This window comes from Sphaeramia orbicularis, chromosome 17, assembly GCF_902148855.1.
Source record: "Sphaeramia orbicularis chromosome 17, fSphaOr1.1, whole genome shotgun sequence".
Lineage (NCBI taxonomy): Eukaryota > Metazoa > Chordata > Actinopteri > Kurtiformes > Apogonidae > Sphaeramia > Sphaeramia orbicularis.
Genome location: NC_043973.1, coordinates 37,416,974 through 37,444,521, shown reverse-complemented (window position 1 = coordinate 37,444,521; position 27,548 = coordinate 37,416,974). Strand labels below are relative to the sequence as shown.

Below are 27,548 nucleotides of genomic sequence, written 5' to 3'. Positions count from 1 at the left end.
ATATCTATCCATTTTCCATGGTTTTCTTGATAATTACCAAAATCACTTAAGTTCTTACATCAATAACTATGGTATTGCACTGAGAAAAAAAAAAAACAGTGCTTTTAGGCATTCCTTGTTTTCGTCACGATACACACAAGAGTTAGTACTTGATTGCATAACTATTGTTTTTGATGACTTGTGATGGTCTAATATTTTTTTTTCCGCGACTCCATTTACTATGCTGCTTTTCCACTGCCAGTATCAGCTCAACTCAGCACAGTTTGGTTCAGTTATTCCCTCCAGTATATTGCATTTCCACTGCAGGTACAGTACTGCCTCAGAGTGACTGGTCGTCATAGCGACATCATCTTCAGTGTGACCGTGGCAACAAACTGGGCAACAACGGACAAGGATGAGATTTAAAACTCCAAGTTATAAATCCATCCAAAAAATGTTACAGTAACATATTTTTAGGTGAGAAAATAGTTGCATAGGCTTCAAATCTGTTTGGTTTCTCATGTTGTGACACTGGGTACGCTTACATGATGTTTTTTAAATCCGATTTATTTTTCCAGGAGAAATTAATTCGGAACTAAAGTATTTTCTCTTCTGTTTACATGGAAATGTTAAACCCGAATGAAGGTTTACATGAGGTATTAATGAGGTAGGTAAGTGAGCAAAAGGGTTTGCGCTGCAGTGCTCACGTTGCCTTGTTCTTGCAGCCCTTCTGTTAGCTTAGCTTAGCATAGTCACTGCATTTCCATGGTACATGTAGCCAGTTTTTTAAAGGTGATTTGTTGTGTTTTGTAAGCAATTTTGTGAAATCTGATTCTCCCTAATTATTTCTTTAGATCTGTGACTTACTGCACTCATATAATCTTGGGACTGTTGTGTTGACGAAAGTTGGAAAATCTTTTTGTTGGAAGGGATGCATGCGCTAAATTAGCTTTGCTTTAGCGTTTTAGCTTTGCATTTAGTTTCCCAAGATTTTATTCCTGCAGTAAGTCACATCACCATGATTTGAGCCTCAATTTGTGATCATATTGACCCCACCGGACTAAAGGAATGATTAGGGAGAACTGAATTTCACAAAATTACTCATAAAATACTACGGCTCACCCATGAAAGCCTGGCTACGTCTGACCATAGGAATGAAGCCATTATGCTAAACTAAGCTAAGCTAACAGAAGGGCTGCGAGAACAAGTCAATCGGTGCACTGCAGTGCAAACTGATTTGCCCACTTATCGAACTCATTAGTGCATGACAAATGAATTAATAAAAAACAAGTGTTGAACTCTTCCTTCAGGGTTTTCGAGGCTGGTAGATCCCATCAGAATAGCCCACTGGAGCGGTTTGGTTAGACTAGACTGCATTGTATATTCTTCCACCAGCGCAGAATGTGTACGTCACCGCGACAGGACAAGACAACGAGCATGAGCAGAATGGCAGGAATAAAGTTCAAACGGAATAAAGGGTTTACATGTCCCAGGAAGAATTTAGTTCGGAATTAAAAGGGGATTAATCCAGTGACTTTATTCGGATTTAAATTTATTCTGAACTAGAAGCACTCGGAGAGCGCAGACCTCCGCCAAGGCTGATCAGTGCCCCCCCCCGTGGGCCCCCCCACCCCCGATCACCACCAAAATTTAATCATTTCTTCCTTATCCCATTTCCAACAAACCCTGAAAATTTCATCCAAATCTGTCCATAACTTTTTGAGTTATGTTGCACACTAACGGACAGACAAACAAACAAACAAACAGACAAACAAACAAACAAACAAACAAACAGACAAACAAACAAACAAACAAACCCTGGGAAAAACATAACCTCCTAGGTGGAGGTAACTATTCTTTTTCAACTGGAATAAGGTGTTTACATGGTCATCTTAAATAGGATCTAACGTTTATTCAGATTAAACCAGGAATAAAAGTTGTCATGTAAATGCACGGACTATGACACAAATACAAACTAATGCAGTCACGGTGGATTGACCAATAGGAGTTCTGCATGACTTTATTACCTCCGCCAAGGAAGTTATGGCCAAATCTCAACATGCGTTCTTGTCTGTTCTTCCGTTCTCGCGTTCTTGTGAATCGTCATCAGTCGCAGCCTAAGTACTGTTCCAGTTGCAAGTTTGCATAAACCAAGAACGCACTGAATACCTGGATGTTGTTCTTGTCTGCTAGCTTAAACCAAGGAGGCAAAGTTGGTGACTCATGTAGACTTCGCTGGGAAATAATTCCCAAGATGCAGTTCGTGCCGGCTTGAGCGGGATCCGGGTGGCTGTGCCTGACTAAACCGACAACATGTATGACAGTTTTGAAAAATATACAAAAGGTATAAATGACATGTAAGTACTAGTGCAAATGTATCGAAATCAAATGAAGTGACATTGTGGTGATCTGAGGGAAATACGTTATGGAGCCGATGGTGTAAATACAGCAGAGACAGGGAGAAAAGTTCACAAGTACACAGCTGTTCCAATTACAGTGGTCCCTCGTTTATCGCGGGGGTTACGTTCTAAAAATAACCCGCAATAGGTGAAATCCGCGAGGTAGTCAGCTTTATTTTTTTACAATTATTCTATATGTTTTAAGGCTGTAAAACCCCTCACCACACACTTTATAGACTTTTCTCAGACAGGCATTAACATTTTCTCACATTTCTCTTTTGTTTAAATACTCTCAAAGTTCAAACCTTTGTAGATTTTAAAAAATACGTACAGAACGAACCGAAGATTAATTTATTCCGTAATGGCGCCCTAAAGCCACGTAACTTCTACCTTCCTTCAGCATGTCCAGAAGTCCAACTTTTTGGGCTATGGTTAGCATCTTCCTCTGCCTTTTGGGTGCGACCACAGGTGCCTTTGTCGGCATAGAACGCTTCGTTGACATTGTGGGTTTAGTCGGGGAGAAAATTTGCAAACATACAGCACTTCAGAGTCACACTGCTAGCGATTGAACATTTATGCAAATTTGGCGAGACGAACACATTCTGTACTGTACAGCAGACACGGCACTGAGGAGATTGATTGACAATGGTCTACAGTCTCTTAGCCAATCAGGACACAGAACACAATGCGCATTCATACGCTGTAAAAAAAAAGCATGCAAAATTGCACTAAAAAAATCTGCGAAACAGAGAGGCCGCGAAAGGTGAACCACATTATAGTGAGGGACAACTGCACAGGTAGACTTGAATTCTTGGGGAGAATGTTCTCTGGGACCATTCTTACCAAGACCGTACTCGTCAAGTTCGCAAGACCGTACTCTGCGTTCTTGGTATTGAGAAGCGCCTTATGTTTTCATCAGGCTTTGTTTGTTTGTTTGTTTGTTTGTCTGTCTGTTAGCAAGATAACTCAAAAAGTTATGGACGGATTTTGATCAAATTTTCAGGAAATGCTGATACTGGCACAAGGAACAAATGATTAAATTTTGGTGGTGATCGGGGTGGGGGCCTGATCTGCCTTGGTGGAGGTCTGCGCTCGCCGAGTGCTTTTGTAGTTTAATGTTTACTATCACTCTGGTCCAAGTCAAGCTGATACTAGCAGTGGAAAAGCATCAAAACAGGACACAAACACACTCCTCATGACTGTCAGGATATAATAATGTATAATCTCCGAGCGACTGCATCCTCACAGATTGAGTGTTGTCGTAATTTTGACAAATATGACATTGACAATAAAGTTATGACTGATGATCACCATGCAAAATAGGGAAGGACAAAGAGAAATAAACACAATAAAAGACTGAATTATGGTGATGGAGAGGAGCTGAGCGCTGAAGGAGTCCATCATCCTGGTGACTGAAAACCTTTGTCTAACACTGTGTTAACATTTTGCTGATTTACACTATAACAAAGAGTGAATGTCTTTTACTGACTAAATTATTCATAACTCAACAGAAACTAATGTGGAACTCCATAACACTGCTTTATGTGCAGCTGTGAGTAATAGACAGAGGGATGAGGGAGGGGGTCTACTAACATCTGCTGATGGCGAGCTCTGCATCTCTGTCAGAATCCTGTCCAGCCTCCGGGACAGACAAACTGCGGTGAAATATGATTTGATAGACTCCACGACTAGGGCACAAAACTTTTCTTTGTTATGTTTATTTTGATGTCAGGAAAAGTGATGGCAGAGTGCATGAATGTTCCTTTCAATTTGTTTAAGGCGGTGAATATTTGTTGTTGACAACTATTGGAGCTCCAGGCAACAATAAATGACATTCAGGCTCGTCCCTGTTGGAGTAAGAAGTCGGCACGTACTATTAGTGATTGACACACTGTCGGTGGCCTCGACCAAAACTGATCTGGAGTCAGTCCCTGAGTGCATTCAATCGCAGTTTACTGTTCATACGCTCCAAAACTGTGAAATGAACTGCCGCTGCACTTTAGACAGGCCTCCTCACAGTCTAATTTTAAAACTCTTCTTAAAACCCACCTCTTTTTTTTGGTTTTTAACACTGTGTAGGTTGTTGATTTTATGTGCAGGGATATTTTATCTGGGGTGGACAGTCTATCTATCTATCTATCTATCTATCTATCTATCTATCTATCTATCTATCTATCTATCTATCTATCTATCTATCTATCTATCTATCTATCTATCTATCTATCTATCTATCTATCTATCTATCTATTTATTATTTTTCATTGTGTTTCTTATCTTAGTATTTTATCTTCTTACTATGTTTTCATTGTGTTTATTTTACTGTGCAGTACTTTGGAAACCTTTGTGTTTATTTAAATTTGTGCTTTAGAAATAAAAATGGATTGGATTGGATAAGTGCTAGTGCTAATGCTAATGCTAGTTGTTATGTATTAGGATAAGGAAAATGCAGACACTGATTTTCCCCACAGGGAAGTTAACCTTTAACCTTCAATCCAGATAATACTGGATGTGCAGAGGTTGTAGTTTGTCATAAAGTAGAAAAGTAATGGCAAATTGAGTAATAAACAAAAATTATGGAAACTGTTTTTTTCTGGGTTGCTGAAGTTAATTCTTTATTACCCCACCCCCCAAAGGGGAAGGAAGAGGTATTGTTTTTGGTTCGGTTTGTTTGATTGTTAACACTCTAGCAGCAAAACTGTTGGTTGAATTCATGCCAAATTTGGTTTATATGACCCAGAATAAAAATCAGTACATTCTGGGAACAGTATGTCTTTTTTTTTTTTTTTTTGAGAATTTTTAAAATATTTTTCCCCCATTTACTTATAACCTCCTGAGACCCATGAAAGTGAAAAATTTAGCTTTTTTTTTAACATTAAATAATTGTCTTGATTTGAAACTACATAATGCAACAGTTTTATACATTTTTAAAATTATTTATTTATTTATTTATTTGTTACCTCCGCCAAGGAGGTTATGTTTTTACCAGGGTTTGTTTGTTTGTTTGTTTGTTTGTTTGTTTGTCTGTCCGTTAGTGTGCAACATAACTCAAAAAGTTATGGACAGATTTGGATGAAATTTTCAGGGTTTGTTGGAAATGGGATGAGGAAGAAATGATTAAATTTTGGTGGTGATCGGGGGTGGGGGGGCCCATGGGGGGGCCACCGATCAGCCTTGGCGGAGGTCTGCGCTCTCCGAGTGCTTCTAGTTTTTTAATGGAATGTCCTTTGCAATGGATAGCATTTGTTAAGTAAAACTGGCAAACTTCTGTCCCCTACAGAGGACAAAAATGCATTGCTGAGTCTCAGGAGGATATTGGGCAAAATGTCACATGTCTGTAGCAGCAAAACTATTAGTTGAATTCATACCAAATTTGGTTTATGGATTGTCAGTGATCCAGAATAGATGTTATTACATTTTGAGAACAGTACATCAAAGTTCAAATTTTTAATGAATTTTTTACATCTTTTTTTTCTTCCCATTTACTTATAATGGCTGAAATTTCACATGTCTATAAAAACATCAGTTTTGTTTCAATTTTCTTCAAATGTGGCACATATATAGAGGCAATTGATATGCTGACATCAGCACACAAATAGACATGATGACATCAGCTGGATCGATGCCAAAATAAGCTACAGTACAAGTGAGGGGCGGGGTTTGTTGTGCCTGGCACCACTTGTTTTATATAGATTTTTCCACTACACTTGCTCATGTGTGGTTTGGTCAGTCCCCCACATGTGCACACGCTGACATCAATCTCCTGGTAAGTCACTGATTTATACACCTATTAAGATGTATATTTGATGTTTCAGGCACATGTTCTGTACACAAGTCAACAAAAGGTTATACACAAATTGGAGTCCAATCTATGTTTTCTCTGTCCACATGGAAATACACAAAATCTCATATGTTGCAAATTAATGCTGTTTACATGAGGATCAGGGTGTAAATGTTTATGTACTGTGTGGGTAGTGGAATACAATATGTTTCATGTGGAGGTAATATATCAAAATTTTACTCAGATTACATTCAGTAACGTTTATTCACATTATGTAATTTTCAAATATGCACAATTAGCATTCTTATACTGAATAAAGTTACTGATTTGTCTAAATTTCAACACTGCTCAAATAACTGTGCAAGTCAACCGTATATTTAACAGGCCAGATTTGTAGAGATTTTAACACACACAAATGTTCCAAATTCCTGCCTTAAATCACAGCTTTTTGCTGTTTTTTTTTTTTTTTTTTTTTTTTGCTTTTTTTTTTTTACAATAGTCCTCATGTATGTGGTGCAGTTGTATTTCCAGCTTCATATTTTGAACTCATTGACCTAGAGATGACTTGAAACATGAGTTCAAATGCAGCCCGACTGGCAGAGGTTTACAGCTGAGAGCTTGTTGGCAGGAGGAAAATGTCGATCCAGTGCGACTGCCGCTGCACTTCACACATCGCCTCATTCATTCGTCTTCTCCATTGAAACCCAAACATACAGCTGGGTTATTATCACAGCTTTGAAGTGAATTCTCCAGCTGCCCCCCCCGTGCCAGCAGCTAGCGCCCAACTAACAGACACACCGAGACTTATTCAAACCAATTGGTAATTTCCTCCTCTCCTCCCTCACCTCGCATCAAGACTGTGAATATTTAAGATGTAAAGTCTGCAGCACTTAGAGTACTGCAGACACACAGCGTAATTACAATGCCATCCATTCCCAGCTGCAATTCTTCTTCCTTGTACTGCGTCCTGTTGTGACACGCTTGCAACCTCAAAATACTTATGCAAATTCTTAAAGAAATGTTACATTATGTTATGTTATGTGATAGACGTGATATGAACAGAAGAATTACTGGATAGCGATAATAAACTGGACAGTAACATTAGAGAAACACGGAAATATGCAGACATGCAGCTCATTATATCCTTAAATATATTTTGCATATGCATTGCTATATTCAGCTATAAATTTAGAGGTTGCAAGTAAGAAGTTATTAACACCTCACTACCATACTTTACTACAAAATATTTTATTCCCCACATATAATACACATCTGCACTCTATACTCCACACATTTCCATAATAGTCTTCTTTCTATTGATTTAATGCACTTGAAGGGAATTGCTAACAACAACAGCAATATCAAGACCAATTTCAGCTTAAATGGATGGGACAATAACATGAGGATAAAACAGTGCTGCCTTGGTACGTATATCATCACATAGCACACAAACAGAACCAGACAAAAATGACAAGAGAGGGAGTAGAGAGCAGATTAAAGTGTCAATATATATATATATTTTTTAATCTCCGCTGGTGACAAAAGACTGTGTACTATTTTCAGGATACTGTTTTTTCTGCATAGTTGACATTAGAATAGTTTAATTATCATGCTGTTATGGAAACATAATACTCTACTAATTCGTCTTCAATAAAGAAGGAAAGGTTCAAACGTTCAGTGTCAAAGAAATCACTTTATTTGGAGCTCCATAGAAAGAGATATCACTCAGACAAGAGACTGAGACGGTTTGAACCCAAAAATACAAATCACAATGTAGTCTTCTGTCTCCCATGAGAAAATTATGATGTGTGGAAAGTGTTTTGGTTAGTGTCAGGAACTTAGAGATAAGACCCCTGTGAGAAATGTTGGTTTGGCCTTCTACTGTGGACAAAACACAAAAGAGGTCAAAACTGCTCTATAATACACAGTGACATGAATATATCTGAAATAGTTAGAAGCCTATATGATATATGAGATATATGAAAATATATATGAATATATATGAATATATATGGATATAAGTAATTTTACCATTACAATGCATTGATGTAAAATTCATTTAGCTTTACATAGAATGTCCATCAAAGGGTCAAGAATATAAAGCGCCTTGAGTGGCCCAAAAAGCACTATAGAAATCTAATCCATTATAATTATTATTAAAGCTGCTTTAGTAAAGTTAGACCACACATATGCATTTTTCACTCTCTGTACTAACCCATAAAGACCCAGTGCTACTTATGTGGCAGTTCCCAAATGAATTTTTCACTCTATTTAACCTTTCTTAAGTGATTTATCACGATTTGTTACATGATCCTCTGTTTTTTTCATTCATGAAAATCAAGTATTTTTCTTATATTTAATTCACTGATCATGTAGATATACATAAAACGTCCGATTAAAGTTGAAGGTTATTATATCAGAAACAGAGAAAACAAGAAAAAAATGACCTTTTCAGCAAGGACATCAATAACTCAATGTAAAAACAAGTGTCTCCATCCACTGCCATTTATCAAACTCCATTGATTTTATTGGTGAATCAATGTTGTAGAAGATGATGGTGTTTCCACATTCACTACGGAGCCTCTGAACGTCCAAATGGGTCATATCTGATGACCATGAAAAGATGACAAACTGTATTTAACACCAATAATTTACATAGATTGACAGGACTAATAAACCAACAGGTATTAAATATTTTAGATCACTCGATGCTTTTGCTTGACGGAGAATGTTTGGGTCTTTATGGGTTAAGATACAATCTGATAAATGTGAAGTATGTACAGTAGTAAAAGCACAAGTTTCAGGAAAAACCAGTTTCTACAAACTAAAGTGGTGTTAAGTGTGAACTCTGTTTGCACTTAAAAGGTCTATAACCCTTTTTGTTCAGATCATATGACATTTATTGCATTAATTTCCTGATGTTTTACACCAGATTTTATTCAACCCATGTCCAGTGTTTCTAACTGTTTGTGCTGCTTCATGTCATGGACTCAAGGCTCACACTAAATACTGGCTTTAACCATTAGAACACATTTAGTTTTGTGTGTCTTTTAAGACTGTGCACAATTTTCCTGTATTTTTTAGCTGCATGTGCAGAATGACAAATAAATAGGTATGCTCATTTCAACCCTGTTTGTGCACACTACACTGCACAGAATAGAACCGAATAGAACAGAACAGAATAGAATAGAATAGAATAGAATAGAATAGAATAGAATAGAATAGAATAGAATACCTTTATTGTGAATATACATATGTACAACCAAATTAAGAGAGACAACTCTCTTGTGGTGCATAGTGCGAAACAGTTTAAAAAAAAAAGTAAATATATATATATATATATATATATATATATATATACAGAATAATATTGAACTGAGAATTGAACTACACAGAGTGTTGTATATTGTAAAACTCTAGAACCCCTTTCGGCAAATTTGTGATGTGTGATATTGGGCGATATAAATAAAACTGATTTAACTAACTCCAACACTGGGTTGGACTGTAAATATAACACAGATATAGAATAGAATAGAATAGAATAGAATAGAATAGAATAGAATAGAATACCTTTATTGTCATTATACATATGTACAGCAAAATTAAAAGAGACAACTCTTTTGTGGTGTGTAGCACAAAACAGGTTAAAAGAAAAAAGTGTAAATATAAATATACATATATATATATATATATATATATATATATATATATATATATATATATATATATATATATATATATATATATATATACACAGAATAAAAACAAGCATGTCTGTTGAACTGAGGATTGAAATACAGACAGTCTTGTATATTGTAAAACTCTAGAACCCCTTTTGGCAAATTTGTGATGTGTGATATTGGGCGATATAAATAAAACTGATTTAACTAACTCCAACACTGGATCGGACTGTAAATATAACACAGATATAGAATAGAATAGAATAGAATAGAATAGAATAGAATAGAATAGAATAGAATAGAATGCCTTCAGTGTCATTATACATACGTACAACTAAATTAAAACAGACAGCTCTCTAGTGATGTGTAGTGCAAAACAGTTTTAAAGAAAAGAAAAATGTAAATATATAACAGAATAAAAACAAGCATGTCTGTTGAACTCAGGATTGAACTACACAGAGTGTTGTATATTGTAAAACTCTAGAACCCCTTTCGGCAAATTTGTGATGTGTGATATTGGGCGATATAAATAAAACTGATTTAACTAACTCCAACACTGGATCGGACTGTAAATATAACACAGAGGGATATGATAGCTTGGTAAATACAGACTGATCTGCAGTCAGTGACATTTAAAAGCTTCTTGCCCTTGGTGTAACCTGGCGTTGAGCCCATTCAGAGTTCAGATAAACCAGGCTGAACATCCCCTAAAAGCCTAATTTTGTGATGCTATCTACTGTAGCTCTGTGCTGTAAACTTCTCCCTGGCAAGCGTATATATATATATATATATATATATATATATATATATATATATATATATATATATATATATATATATATATATATATATATATATATATATATATATATATATATCTGCGGAGATTCTGGCCTTTGCCTTGGGTGGGCGGCAGCCTGCAGCCTGCCCCCATGTCACAACTGAGAGGCTTAAGACTCCTGCATCAATACAGACATTAGAATGAAAAAAGGATTAGCACAGGCTAAACTGCGTTTCAATGGGCAGCGCAGTGAAAAGCCATCAAGCTAAGAGGGCATTAGATCTAAAGTCAATGGAATCACTACCATTTACTCTGGCATGGGAGCGTTTGGCCACTTTGAGGCTCAAAGTCATTAGCTGCTTTTCCATTGACCTTCAAATTGCGCAAATATAACTTGTGCATAAAAATTTACCGAATGAAAAAAGACGATTTCTCCAAAAGTCTCATTTTTCGATTAAAAGTGTTTGCGCTGGCATTTTTAGCGTAGCGCAAATGGTATATCACGCAAAACTCAATGGAAAGACCTTTTTTCACAACTAGAGTCAGGTGAATTAAAAAAAAAAAAAAACAAACAATGTTGACGTTCATTACACCAAGTGAAGAAGAAGAAGAAACATGTTGCGGTACATGTGGACACACCGGGAAACCCAATCATTTTTTTAATTTAGTACAAGATAGAGGGGTAATATATAATAATAATGAATATATCTGTAAATCAACACTATATTTACGTTTGTCGCCATATTTATGGAAGGACTTCTCGTGTCATCTTGCAATAATAAATAAATAAATCATCGCATTTGTGATTTAATGGAAAAACCGACATTACGCACTTCTGTTTTTTTGACATTTAGTAAATATTGGTAAAGTTTTGCGCAGATGTCCAATGGAAAAGTGACTACATACACACCCATACTGACATAACAGAAAAGTAAATGAATAAATAAGTACATACATACATACATACACACATAAATCCTTGAAGGTAATACAAATACATACACAAGTCAGTAAGTAAACATTAAGGTAAAAAGTAATCAACAACAGCAATCAGGCAAAACATAACAATCAAACAACACACAAAAAACAAGGAACAAACAAAATAAGACAAGACAGAATATTAATGTAACAAAAGTATTAGGACCCTCTATCTTTGGACTTTTCTTCTGAATCATAATACTTGTGGAAAATGTATAATATAATAATAATGAATATATCTGTAAATCAACACCATATTTCCATTTGTTGCCATGTTTCTGGAATGACTTCTCATGTCATCTTGCGATAATAAATAAATAAATCATCGCATTTGTGATTTAATGGAAATATATATACAGGGTGGGGAAGCAAAATTTACAATGAACATTTAGTTGTTTTCTCTCAGCAGGCACTACGTCAATTGTTTTGAAACCAAACATATATTGATGTCATAATCATACCTAACACTATTATCCATACCTTTTCAGAAATTTTTGCCCATATGAGTAATCAGGAATGCAAACGTCAAAGAGTGTGAGCAAAACTATTACGAGAAAGTCTGGAAGATACTATTAAAGAAGAATGGGAGAAGTTGTCACCCGAATATTTGAGGAACACTTGCGCAAGTTTCAGGAAGCGTGTGAAGGCAGTTATTGAGAATGAAGGAGGACACATAGAATAAAAACATTTTCTATTATGTCAATTTTCTTGTGGCAAATAAATTCTCATGACTTTCAATAAACTAATTGGTCATACACTGTCTTTCAATCCCTGCCACCAAAATATTGTAAATTTTGCTTCCCCACCCTGTGTGTGTGTGTATATATATATATATATATATATATATATATATATATATATATATATATATATATATATATATATATATATATATATCCCTTTCATGTATGAATTATGAGAACCTTAATCAAGATTTTTTTCCCTGAGTGTTTTTAGTCAACTTTAGACATTAAAAAAAACAATGTGACTGAATTTTTTATGAACCTATTTTACATGGAGTTACAAAAATGTCCACTTAGCTGGACACCATTTAATTATTTTAATTTTTAAAGCAAAGAAACATGTATATACTGATACACTGTGTGAAAATTATGAAATATAAAAACATTTTTAATGCCGCTGATCCGATGTTTTCTCACATCTTATGCTAGTTATTATTCACTCAAATAATATGGAAAAAAAAACTTTTTGTTTTAAAAAAAAAACAAAACAGACGTGTTAATTACAGTCTAATAACAACTGGCAACTGATGTACACCCAAATATGATAGTGCAGATCATGTTTATCAAGAACAGGAAAGTTACAGTAATGGTCTGAATGTCAGTGTATTATGGGATGGTGCATAAGCGTCCACTGTGTTGGCTGATATGGAATTAAAACAACAAAACCTGTGAATATACAAGAGGACAGCTGGAGAAGAACTGTCCACTATAGTGACCGCTGTGCATGAAAGGGATATTATTGTGACAAATGAATAGCATGAGGAGCACTTTAATCAAGTATCACTTAAGGCAAGCGCAAACTAATTTGTCTGATTTATGTTTGTTGTAATTGTGTGCTGATTTTATTTGGCTTTCATAAGAAAAAAAAAAATGTGTATTTGTTATGAATAAACATGAATAACTTAAATGCCAGGCTGTCACAGTTGTAACACCCACACACATGCAAACAACTGAGGGGGGGAGGATATGAATGAGAAAAGCAACGACACAGTTTATATAGCATAATAAACAGATGTCTTTTCTTTCCTTTCCCTCTGTGCATTTTTTGCCACGTGCCATTTTTCCGTGATCTTCAAAGTCTAAACACCACACCCCCCCTTCAGCTCCGTTGCCTCAATCAATTTTTCTTGACACGAAAGAGGCAAGGGAGAGATATAGAAGAAGAAGCCAATTCTTCATGGCACCTCAGAAGTAGGGCAAGAATAGTCCCTTCAGGGGGTGGGGGGCGGGGCCACGCATCGCTGAATTGTCTGATTGGTTTAGTAGGGGGTGATGTCATTTTTTGATTGGTCTGGCAACTCTGCAGTAGAAAGGCTAAAGACCCGAGATTCATTTTGAAATGATAGAAACCTCGTAACGTCAACGTAGAGCTGGAGATATTTGATACACCAGACCAAATATCATTCCTCATCAAAGGGTACTGTGTTGTCGAGTGCAAGAACCAGCTTAAATCAAGGCTCACTTCAAATCCCTCTAATTATATAGAGTGTTCCCTACTGTGCTTTAATGTCTTAAGCCTCTGGATGAGATGTGAGATCAGAAAGCGTGAAACCATATAAAATACAAAAAGAAAAGAAGACTGAGTTCTAAGAAGAATTCAAGCCTCGTCAAATCGCTCGCTGCTACACATCTGTCACTGACACACACACAAAAAAAAAACCTTTTCAAATGCAGTTAGTGGTGAAAAATGAAAGGTGAAGCCTCCGGAAAGAATTGTATATGACTTTATTTGAGGATACTTCTGTTACGTTAGAGGACAGACAGTTGACTTTGACAAACTCACCGGAAGCGCAGTCTTCTTCGTCCGCCCCGTTCTCGCAGTCCTTCTCTCCGTCACATCTCCATGACAACGAGACACACTTGTTGGTGGATCCCCCACAGTCAAACTTCTCTGGAGGGCACGTCTGTTTGCCTGTGGGCATAGAGAAAACAGATAGGGAGATTACAACAGTGGTTTTTACGGTCCCATAAAGACGGGAACAAAAACAAGTACAAGACACCGCTGGACTCGATTTCTATCGCCCCCATGACGCAGTTAAAACTCATCCAAAGCTCCAACACTCTGGCCAATTGATTTTAGTGTCTGGGCTAGCTCTAAAGAGACATGCAAAAAGATCATGAAATACAGCAAAAGCACAGTTGGCTGGAAAGCAAAAGAACAACTAAACCCCCCCCTTTTCCTGCCAATCTGCTCTACTTGGCACATGGTGGGTTTGATCCAGATTACAGGGTGTTTAATATGAGGCATGTTGTTAATTATACATCTTTGCTTACAGTGCAGCCTAAAGCATCCAAGACTTAAACCAAAGGGTCAGCCTGCATGACATACCATTTATCTTTGATTTTATTATCATACCATACAGTACGTATAAAAGTAGTCCAACGCTGCACATCAAGGTTTGCTTTTTAGTCGATTTTGGCTAGTTTGGACTTGGCTAAATAGGCTGGGTATTCTCAAGCAACAGTAAATAATGTCCATTATGTAGCATGATGAATGGTAACAAGCTCCTTTATGAAAAACATTGACAATTAAAGACTTAGAACTATTTTGTGGCAACTTTTAAATGCAATTTTCTCTGCATTTAACCTGATTTATCACAATTTACTATCACATAATCCTCTGCATTTTGCATTTTTTTTAAAATGAAAACTCGATATTTTCCTACATTTCATTTACTAATTATGTGAATTGTCATAAAAGCTCAGAGTAAATACAATTGCTATTATATGAAAGAGAAAACTGAAGAAAAAGTGACTTTTTCTGCAAAATGTCATTAACTAAACATAAAAACAAGTGTCTATAATTACTGATATTTGTCAAACTCCATGCATTTTACTGTCAGTGCTGCAGAAAATGACATTCAATATGAAGTCTCTGAACATCCAAATGGGTCATATCTGATGGCCATCATTTATTTTTGATTTTACAATCATACCATAAAGTACATAGAAAAGTAGTCCAACGCTGCACATCCGGGTATGCTTTTTAGTCGATTTTGGTTAGTTTGGACTTGGCTAAAAGGCTGTGCATTGTCAAGCAACAGTAAATAATGACCATTATGTAGCATGATGAATGATAACAAGCTCCTTTATGAAAAATATTGACAATTAAAGACTTAGAACTATTTTGTGGCAACTTTCAAATGTAATTTTCTCCACATTTAACCTGATTTATCACAATTTACTATCACATAATCCTCTGCATTTTGCATTTTTTCATTGAAAACTAGATATTTTCCTACATTTCATTTACTAATTATGTAAATTTTCATAAAAGCTCAGAGCAAATGCAATTGCTATTATATCAAACAGAGAAAACAACAGAAAAAGTGGCATTTTCTGCTAAATGTCATGAACTGAACATAAAAACAAGTATCTATAATTACTGTTATCTGTGAAACTCCATGCATTTTACAGTCAGTGCTACAGAAAATTCAACATGAATACATTCAATATGAAGCCTCTGAACATCCAAATGGGTCATATCTGATGGCCATCATTTATTTTTGATTTTATAATCATACCATACAGTACATAGAAAAGTAGTCCATAGCTGCACATCAGGGTATGCTTTTTAGTCGATTTTGGTTAGTTTGGACTTGGCTAAAAGGCTGTGCATTGTCAAGCAACTGTAAATAATGTCCATTATGTACCATGATGAACTAGAAGCACTCGGAGAGCGCAGACCTCCGCCAAGGCTGATCAGTGCCCCCCCCCCCCCCCCGATCACCACCAAAATTTAATCATTTCTTCCTTATCCCATTTCCAACAAACCCTGAAAATTGCATCTAAATCTGTCCATAACTTTTTGAGTTATGTTGCACACTAACGGACAGACAAACAAACAAACAAACAAACAGACAAACAAACAAACCCTGGCAAAAACATAACCTCCTTGGCGGAGGTAATGATAACAAGCTCCTTTATGAAAAATATTGACAATTAAAGACTTAGAACTATTTTGTGGCAAGTTTAAAATGCAATTTTCTCTGCATTTAACCTGATTTATCACAATTTTCTATCACATAATCCTCTGCATTTTGCATTTTTTCATTGAAAACTAGATATTTTCCTACATTTCATTTACTAATTATGTAAATTTTCATAAAAGCTCAGAGCAAATGCAATTGCTATTATATCAAACAGAGAAAACTACAGAAAAAGTGGCATTTTCTGCAAAATGTCATGAACTGAACATAAAAACAAGCATCTATAATTACTGTTATCTGTGAAACTCCATGCATTTTACAGTCAGTGCTGTAGAAAATGACATTCAATATGAAGCCTCTGAACATCCAAATGGGTCATATCTGATGGCCATCATTTATCTTTGACTTTATTATCATACCATGCAGTACATAGAAAAGCAGTCCATAGCTGCACATCATGGTTTGCTTTTTAATTGATTTTGACTAGTTTGGACTTGGCTAAATAGGCTGGGTATTCTCAATCAACAGTAAATAATGACCGTGATGAATGTTAACAAGCTCCTTTATGAATAATATTAACAATTAAAGACTTAGAACTATTTTGTGGCAACGTCCAAATTCAATTTTCTCTGCATCTAATCTTTCCTAAGTGATTTATCACAATTTATTATCATATTACACTGGAAAAAAATCAAAATCTTACCAAGTGTATTTTTCTCCTTTCTAGTCAAAATATCTCATCACACTTAAAATAAGACATAATCACCTAAAGAATAACTTCTCAGTGAGATATAAGAACTAATTTTTACATAATAGATCTTGAAAAACTTATTTCAAGAAATCTCGCCAAGATAATTTTCACTTGTTCCATTTGCAGATTTGTTTTTTTTTTTTTTTTTTATATGCTTAATTCAGTTCAATTTTGCTTAATTCAAGCAAAAAAAAAAAAAAAACCTGCCAAATCTCCCAGTTCTTATATCTCACTAAAAACTTACACTTTAGGTGATTCTGTCTTATTTTAAGTGTGATGAGATATTTTGACTAGAAATGAGAAAAATACACTTGGTAAGATTTTGATTTTTTCCAGTGTATCCTCTGCATTTTGCATTTTTTCAATGAAAACCAGGTATTTTCCTAAATTTAATATACTGATTATGTAAATTTTCATAAAAACTCAGAGTAAATACAATTGCTATTATATAAAATAGAGAAAACTGAAGAAAAGGTGACTATTTCTGCAAAATGTCATTATCTAAACATAAAAACAAGTGTCTATAATTACTGTTATCTGTGAAACTCCATGCATTTTACTGTCAGTGCTCCAGAAAATGACATTCAATATGAAGTCTCAGAATATCCAAATGGGTCATATCTGATGGTCATCATTTATTTTTGATTTTATTATCATACCATACAGTACATGTAAAAGTAATCCATAGCTGCACATCAAAGTATGTTTTTTAGTTGATTTTGGCTTGTGTGGACTTGGCTAAATCGGCTAGGAATTGTCAGCCAACAGTAAATAATGTCCATTATGTAGCATGATGAATGATAACAAGCTCCTTTATGAAAAACATTGACAATTAAAGACTTTAAACTATTTTGTGGCAACTTTTAAATGCAATTTTCTCTGCATTTAACCTGATTTATCACAATTTACTATCACATAATCCTCTGCATTTTGCATTTTTTTAAAATGAAAACTAGATATTTTCCTACATTTCATTTACTAATTATGTAAATTTTCATAAAATCTCAGAGTAAATACAAATGCTATTATATCAAACAGAGAAAACTGAAGAAAAAGTGACTTTTTCTGCAAAACGTCATTAACTAAACATAAAAACAAGTGTCTATAATTACTGTTATTTGTCAAACTACATGCATTTTATTGTCAGTGCTGCAGAAAATGACATTCAATATGAAGCCTCTGAATATCCAAATGGGTCATATCTGATGGCCATCATTTATCTTTGATTTTATTATCATATCATACAGTATATATAAAAGTAATCCATAGCTGCACACCAAGGTATGCTTTTTAGTTGATTTTGGCTAGTTTGGACTTGGCTAAAAGGCTGGGCATTGTCAACCAACAGTAAATAATGACCATCATATAGCATGATGAATGATAACAAGCTCCTTTATGAATAATATTAACAATTAAAGACTTAGAACTATTTAGTGGCAACTTCCAAATGCAATTTTCTCTGCACTTAACATTTCCTAAATGATTTATCACAATTTATTATCATATTATCTTCTGCATTTTGCAATTTTTTCAATGAAAACCAGGTATTTTCCTATATTTAATTTACTGATTATGTAGATTTTCATCAGAGAGAACCCAAGCAGACACAGGGAGAACATGCAAACTCCACACAGAGAGGTCCCACCCTCCGTCGACTGCTGTTGGAATCAAACCCAGGACCTTCTTGCTGTGAGGCACGAGTGCTAACCACTGCACCACCGTGTCAATTGCTGTTGTATCAAACAGAGAAAACTGAAGAAAAAGTGATTTTTCTGCAAAATGCCATTAACTGAACATAAAAACAAGTGTCTCTAATTGCTGTTATTTGTCAAACTACATGTATTTTCCTGTCAATGCTGTCAATGCTGCAGAGAATTACATTCAATATGAAGCCTCTGAACATTCAAATGGGTCATGTCTGGTGGCCATGGAAAGCTGAGAAAATGCATTTTACCTGAATTATTTACACATATTGATAAGATTAGTGGTTCAGCAGTTTTTAACATTTTAGATCAGAAGCTGTTTGGGTCGCCGGCGGCTGTTTAGGTCTATGAGGGTTAAAAGTAAATCTCTGGTGGTGCCACTAAGAGCTTAGACCTATCTTCATGAACAAAACACATGTTTTTATATTCATGTAGCCTCAAATAAAATGTCTTTTTATGTAACGTAAAGTCACTGTGCATTAGATTTGAATTATACATGAGTATGTGCATAGCATCAGATTAAGAGATCTGGTACATTGCAGCTTTCTCTTAAGATTTGTCTACAATGTTTTCTTTCGTGCAGTTTTGCGATTTATATTCATATTCAGCTAAATGCACTCACATAGCATAAAGTCAACTCTTCTCCTCATTCCATGGGACCATTAAACTACAAACAAAACACACAAAGACCTGCTTTCCTGTTTTTTTGTCACAATAGTAACAACATCTTATTTCTAATATGTCAAAGTTTGTTTCTAAAAACTCCTATATGTAGTCAAAAGATTTGTGACCTGAAGAAATTCATCCTGACACAAGCCAGCTGATGCTGTCGGCTACAACTCAGCTTGTCAAATCACCAGATGCTGGCTGTACAACATCATGCTACAACATCAATCTTTTTTTTCCTCAGTATTTATGGGCTCTAACTCACCTGTAAGCACAAAGCACAGCAGTGTCATCAGCTGTTTCCTTAGTAAATCCTGTGTCTATGGTCTGTGTTTTCTTTCCTTATTACAAGTGACACCAACCTCCGCTCAACAACAGATCAGCTCCAGGAATACATGGGAGAAACTCTTGACCCTCGCAGTCAATATCACACAATACAACTCACAATAACTGCACTCATTCCAAAATATATCCAGTTAGAAAGAAGCATAAGAACCCTGATGCTCTGTCTCGCCTTGTATTGGCAGCGATTCAGAATGTTACAGACCAAACTATTGTGAGTACGTCCAAGTACACTGCAAATTATGCACTGTAAAAAAAATCCTGTTGTTTTTACAGAAAAAAAACTGGCAGCTGTGGTTTCCAGAACAATACTGTAAAAAACACATCCAACTGTAAACATATTTACGGAGTAACATGTAGATTTAACATTTTAAACATGTAGATTTAACATTGGATTTAAATGGTAAATAGACTACACTTATTTAGCACATTTTCTACACCTTCATGGTGTCCAGAGCACTTTCCAAATCCACCAGGTCCGACTGGGACCAGTTTAGGGTTCAGTGTCTTCCATGGACACTTTAACATATGGACAGTTGGAACCACCAACCCTTTGGTTATTGGACGAGCCGCTCTACCAACTATATATGCCATTATTTCAACATTATGGGGTTGCAGTTTAAATGGCAATACATTGTTTTTCAATTTACAGTTTTATTTTCTAAAAAAAATAGAAATCCATCATTTCTTCATCCAAATCTGGTTTGGTGCACATACTCTTCCTGTAAAAACTACAGCTATATTTGATTTAATCATTAACACAAAAATCTTTTCAAATAAACAACTTTGCATTGTATTGTCACTTACAGTTTTTTTATGTTGCAGTTTTACAACTTTTTGGTGCTAATTCTACAGTCATTTTTTACAGTGTGTGGTTCTTACCAAGATAAAAAAACAAACAAACAAACAAACAATTTAGATTTAGAAGTGTTAGATAATTTATCTTGTTTTAAGAGTTAATTTCTTATTTTAAGTGTTCATACATCTGTAGACATGCTTATTTGTAGATTTAATAATCTTAAGTGACATTATCTTGCTGCATGGACACATATTTCACTTGTTTTGAATACCTTTTTCCTCAGATTTAGCATTTTTATCTTGTTTTTAGACATCCTTTTTTCTAGTGAAGGATTTCAGCTTGTCTCCTGATGAATCTTTGGTCCGAAAGCAAATACCTCCTCTGGCGTCCATCCCTTTTTATAGATCTGCTCCAAAATTTTAAGAATTCATCATTGGCCTATGTCCTGCCAGGTTCTGTCCTACATAAATCTCCCCACCCACCGGTTTAAACAAACTCAGTTCATGTCATTACAATCCAATATATTGGCATCTTCAACAGAAGTTCAGGGCTCTTTATTCTAAACATTCTAATGATAATTTTAGGCCACGTTCTAATATTTGAAAGTAGAAATACTGCATATTGACTCTGTAATAAAAATATAATCAACAAGTGGTGCCAGGCACAACAAACCCCGCCCCTCGCACATATTGCACTGCAAAAATCTGAATTTTACCAAGTGTATTTTTCTCATTTCTAGTTAAAATATCTCATCACACTTAAAATAAGGCATCATCACCTAAAGAGCAACTTTTCAGTGAGATATAAGAACTTATTTTTAGACAATAGATCTTGAAAATCTTATTTCAAGAAGTCTACCAAGATAATTTTCACTTGTTCTATTGGCAGATTTTTTTTTCAAGAACTATTGTTTAAAAATAAGTTCTTATATCTCACTGAAAAGTTACTGTTTAGGTGATTATGTCTTATTTTAAGTGTGATGAGATATTTTGACCAGAAATAAGAAAAATACACTTGGTAACAGGGATGGGAATCGAGAATGGGTTCTTTTTGAGAACCGGTTCCCAGTACCTCAATTCCTTGGAATCATTTGCCTGCCTGCTTAACAATTCTGCTTATCGATTCCACCTTCATTGCGCACGCGCGATGACGTCACGCACACACTGCATAGTTTTGGTCAGAATGTAGCCAACATGGCGTTGAGGCAGAAGAAGTCTAAAAAGATGACACCAGGTCCACTTGGAACACTGTCAAAGCTTCCATGTCTTCAAAAGGGTGGAATCCCTCCAACATGCTCAAACATTTGTCCACAGCATGTGAATCATTTACAGGAATGTCACGTATTTGATTCGCTACTTAGCGGTGCTTGTGAATGTAGCGGCAGAGTGAATACCAGGCCGGTCCCGGTTCCAGTGTGGGCAACAAACGTCGTACCCTGTCAAATACAAGTTTCCGAAGGTAGGGAAAAGTAAATGAGGTGCACAACAACAGGAGACGGACAGAGTCGAACCGGTTCCACATAGTAGAAATGCGACAATAGAGGAATTAGTAAAGAGTCTTTAGTTTCACTTTCACTACACGCCCCCCCCATCCCGAACTGGGTCCAGTGTCATCTGTTATTATTATTTGTACATACAGTATATGGTATATTTTCTGTGCAGAGATGGAAATAAAAAAGACAGTTAATGCAAACACACCTGTTTGTACTCTTTTATTCCCTCACCCAATGAGAATCGATAAGAGAATCGATAAGGAGTCGGATTGATAAGCAAAATCGATAACGGAACTGGAATCGTTAAATTCTTAACGATTCCCATCCCTACTTGGTAAGATTAAAATGTTTTCTAGTGTATAGCTTATTTTGGCATCAATCCAGGTGATGTCATCATGTCTATGCATGTGCTGATGTCAGCATATCAATTCCCTCTACATATGGGCCTTGTTTGAAGTAAATTGAAACAAAATTTCCCCCATTATAAGTAAATGAAAAAAAAAAAAAAAGGTTTAAAAATTCATGAAAAAAAATTGGAACTTTGACCTACTTTTCCCTAAATGTAACCAAATCTATTCTGGGTCACTGGCAATCTATAAACCATATTTGGTATGAATTCAACCAAAAGTATTGCTGCTAAAGTGTTAACAAACAAACCAAACTGAACCTAAAACAATACCCCTTGCCTCCCCTGTGGGTGGAGGGGTAATAAACAACTGAAGAAGCACATTTACAGTTATCATATTACAGGAAGCAAACAGGTTGTATTTTGAATTTTTGTTGTGCTCATAAGATCTCCAGAGGGATAATCTAGATTTTACGATTTTCAGATTAATCAAATTAATTCTGTATATTGCCGAGCCCTACATCCATATGAAGCACAGCTAAACAAGAGCTTTGACAATTAGAAATTCCTCTAATTATTTTTAACACCTGTAAGCATGTTTACAAAGCTAGTATCAGCTGATAAATTATCTAAGATGATTGATTAGCTGCTCTGTAGATAAAACAGGGTAAAGGGCAGGGACTTGGGGGATTTGAGCTGCTCGACTCTTCAATAAGAAATTGCAGAATCCAATAAGACTTATGGAAAATGCCTTTAGGCGAGGTAAAGCACCATGAAATGCTGGATGGAAATGAAACTATCCAGGCCTTCATTTCATCCTGGGTGTGTATGTGACTGCCCCTGCAGCACTGGATGGGTCAAAGAAGAGAGGTTGGAGAGGCAGCTGGTGCCTGGGGAGACAGAACAGCTGACCCTGCAAAAAAAAAAAAAAAAAAAAAAAAAGAAAGAAAGAAACTGACCACTGCTGTGCCTGGGGGCTTTTTTTTCTAATACTGGAATACCTCCACTTCAGGAAACAGCATTTTATTTCTCTGGCTCAGTAATGGCATCAGCATAGAATTATTTTCCTGTCCAAAAGTTGTAGCGCTGGGAAAGCACAATGTAGGACACGAACACATACTGCAATTTGTGCTTTGTCACTTAAGTGTCTTGACAGTTGTATCAGACTTAAATACTGCACCAGACAATTCTCTGTTGTTACTCCAGTGGAAGGACTAGAAGAGCTGTAGAGTAAATCATAGTTAACATCTTCCGCTTGCTACTTCTGTCACGGCTGTCATTCTCACAGCGGTTTATTTTTTTTCCGGTGTGTTACAAAACTGACATTATATTTCTCGTTCTATATTTCTGCTTTTGCTTGCAACAATTCAAAACTCCACACAACAGACACACACGTATATTTCAGTTCCAAAAAAGCTGTTAGGAGTTTTCCAGCGAGCAAACAGGTTTAATGAGAACAGAATGAGGTACCGACGTGCGGAGATGATTGTCGGTAATGAATGGTTAAACTGAGGAATGTGTGAAACCCAGAAGAAAAACATCTTTTTTAGAAAATTTGCGAGGGAGAAAAAAAAAAAAGAAGAAGAAGAAAGAGAGGCCAGGAATATTTCAAAGAGGAAATAACAGGCTGTACAAATGAAAATGAACAGATGCACACAGAAAATAAGAAGCAGACAGAAAATGAAATGAAAATGAAATGAAATGGAATGGAATGAAAACAGAGCACAGTTTTGGAGAAAAAAGAGGCAGCAATGAGAAAGGAGCAAGAAACTGTAGAAAAGCAAAAGGATGAAGAGGCAAACTGCTGCACGACCTTAAAGATTCAGTAACACTTTATAATAAGAACACACTATGAAGCATTAGTTAAGCATGAACAAATACTGAATTCATCATTTATAAAGCATATTTCTGACACGAATACTCATTAATATATGGTTTATAGGCACAGTTATAAAGGTTTTACTCATCATTAATAAGGACATTAGTTATGGATAGGGACGTCCAATAATATTGGCCCACTGATATTATCGGCCCGATATTGGCATAAAAATGTAATATCAATAAATATCGTTATCGTTTTTTTTTGCCTATCATTAAAACCGATAAAATAATGCCTTGATTTCACCGGCATTTACCGACGCATAAACGAAGCATTGTTTGTAGCTGAAAGAAATGTGCAGTTTTTAAAACTGTACAGTAGAGTTGCCACACTGTAATAGACTCATGGAGGGAGGGAGAGAAAATAAATAAATATGGCATTTTTTCCACAAATTAAGTTGAAGTATGTATTCTTTGCACAGACAGTGTTTACATTTTAAAAGCCTTGTTGCATTTGAGAATGCATCCAATGGGGCATCACAATAAAATTAGGCATGATGTGTTAATTCCATGACAGGAGATATGTGATGTTACCTAAAATTAGTTTAATATCCCACATATATCGGCAGCGGTATCGGTAGATATTGGAATCGGAAATTAAGCATTAGACAATATCAGCATATTGGTTTTTGGCAAAAAAGCCAATATCGGACATCCCTAGTTATGGATTAACAAATACTGAATTCATCATTTATAAAGCATATTTCTGACATGAATACTCATTAATATATGGTTTATAAGCACAGTTATAAATGTTTTACTCATTCATAAGCTCATCTACAATGTTCTCAATGATTGTATTTCCATACTTTATAAATTATGGATTCAGCATTTAAACATTTTATATTGCATCACTTACAAAGCAGTTATGATGTGCATTTATGCTTGAAAATACACTATTCAGACATGTATTAATGGTTAGTGAATATGTTTGTGGGTATTTTATATGCACTCACACATTTATTTTCCAATAGATGTCCTATAAACAGTTATTAATACAAGTATTCATTATTTCAGGTAGTTATAAAGCACTTCCTACTCATTAATAAAGTATATGGTGTGAGCTCATCTAAAGTGTGGACTATCTATGATATTTAAAGCATTTACAAATGAGATTTAAAGGTTGGCAATGACTAAAGACTCACAAAAGTCTGAGTTATTCCAACAAAGGAAAGACACAGCACATGGGATTATTAAAACAAACTGCATGATTGAATGATGAATGATTATGATTATGAATGATGTGTAGAACATCAATAACTGTGCTTATAAACCATATACTAATACTACTATTACTACTAGAAATATGCTTTATAAATAATGAATTCAGTATTTGTTAATGCTTAACTAACGCTTCATAGTGTGTGCTTATTATAAAGTGTTACAAACGATTCTTATCCTTAACCCTTTCATGCATGAATTATGAGTCCCTTAATCAAGATTTTTTTTCCTGAGTGTTTTTATTCCTCTTTAAGCATGAAAAAAACATGCCTAAAGGAAGTTTTCTTATGAACCTATTTTTAATGGAGCCGCAAAAATGTCCACTCAGCTGGACACCGTGTGTTTAATTTTTGGAGCAAATAAACATGTATTTACTGATATATTGTGTGAAAACTATGAAATAAAAACATTTTTAATGCTTATTATTTGTAATTAATTTCTCAGACAGGGATAGTTGTTTGTTTACTTGCTTTACTAGTTTGTCTGATAAATGAATTACAATAACTTTACATTACAATAACTATATGTGGAAGACAGTATGAACCTTTACCAGACATTTTTAATGCTACTAATCTGAATTTTTCGAACATTTTAACATGACAATACCAATACTCACTTCATGGAGATGATATAAAAAAAAAAAAAAAAAAAAAAAAAAAAAGGCAACTTTTGTTTAACCCTTTCATGCACGAATTATGAGAACCTTAATCAAATTTTTTTTCCTGAGTGTTTTTATTCCTCTTTAGGCATGAAAAAAAACCAATGCGATTAAAAATTTTCTTCTGAAAAATAAATAATAATAATTTAAAAAATAACAATAATAATTTAAAAAATTTTAAAAATACATTAAAAAAAATTATAATGAAAAAAAATACATGAAAATTCTTATGAACCTATTTTTCATGAAGTTGCAAAAATGTCCACTCAGCTGGACACCACACGTTTAATTTTTGACACACAGAAATATGTATTTACTGGTAAATTGTGTGAAAACTATGGGGAGGGCTTGTGATTCTGGAGGTTTATGCTCAGGAGAGATCTACATAATGTTACCAATTCATGCTAGAAAAGATATGTAGTGTCTTAAAACTTTAATAAAGATATGTGTAAAAAAACAACAACAACGAAAAGAACAACAAAATCCATGAATATACAAGAGAACAGCTGTAGAATAGCTGTCCACTGTAGTGATCTGTGTGCATGAAAGGGTTAAAAAAAAAACTGTTAATTACAGACTTATAACAATAACAAGCACTTGATTTACACTTAAATATGTTACTCTAGATCAGGTTTATCAAGAACAGCAAAGTTACAGTAATGGTATGAATGTCAGTGTATGGGATGATGCATAAGCGTCCACTGTGTTTGCTGATTATGGAACTAAAACAACAAAATCCATGAATATATAAGAGAACAGCTGTAGAATAGCTGTCCACTGTAGTGACCACTATGCATGAAAGGGTTAAGCAAAATCAAAGCCATCCATTCCATACCAAGTGGAAATAGATGATGGAGGATGAAGGCAGCGACGACAACTTGCACAGAATCCGAATCCGCTAAGCAGAGCACGTCCCGTCCTGTCCTTTTAACTGATGACTCTTTAATAAAACGTGAGCTCTGTTCCTCCCATCTCTAAACGGAAAAACTACCAAACACCCAACACCAATGTAGTGATACCTCACTTGCTGTCATGACAGGTATTGATTAGTTAAACCGCAGATTTTTATAAAGACACATATAATGAGTTTCTGCTCGAGAAGGACGCAACATAATAAAAGCTAATTTGTCACAGATAAACTGATCCGCCTGTTTATTGTTTATTATCAGGGTGAAAAATGAGGATTCGTCTCAGTAGTGTCATTTGTGGCAGGAGATCTGCTTAGAATTCATCACCTTTTACAAGAACTGTTCATTTCCACACAGTCAGGGTTTAATAGCTTAACTTTTTATATGATCATCACGACTTGACCTTGTTATTGCTGTCAGCCTTTTACCCCCGAAACTTATCGTTCAGTGAACAACAGTAAAAAAAAATAAAAATCTTGTCGGAAAGCACATGGATTGAAACTACAAAACAAAAAAA

At 35.2% G+C, this 27,548-nt stretch overlaps 1 protein-coding gene across 2 annotated transcripts in view; it reads right to left on the bottom strand.

The window, feature by feature from the left end:
* Positions 1–27,548, bottom strand: part of LOC115436528 (low-density lipoprotein receptor-related protein 8-like) — a 262,795-nt gene that overhangs the window by 108,713 nt on the left and 126,534 nt on the right. For both annotated transcript variants that reach the window (XM_030159392.1, XM_030159393.1), the window contains exon 4: positions 14,122–14,250. In XM_030159392.1, coding sequence (XP_030015252.1) covers positions 14,122–14,250 — 129 coding nt within the window. The remainder of the gene's footprint in view (positions 1–14,121; positions 14,251–27,548) is intronic.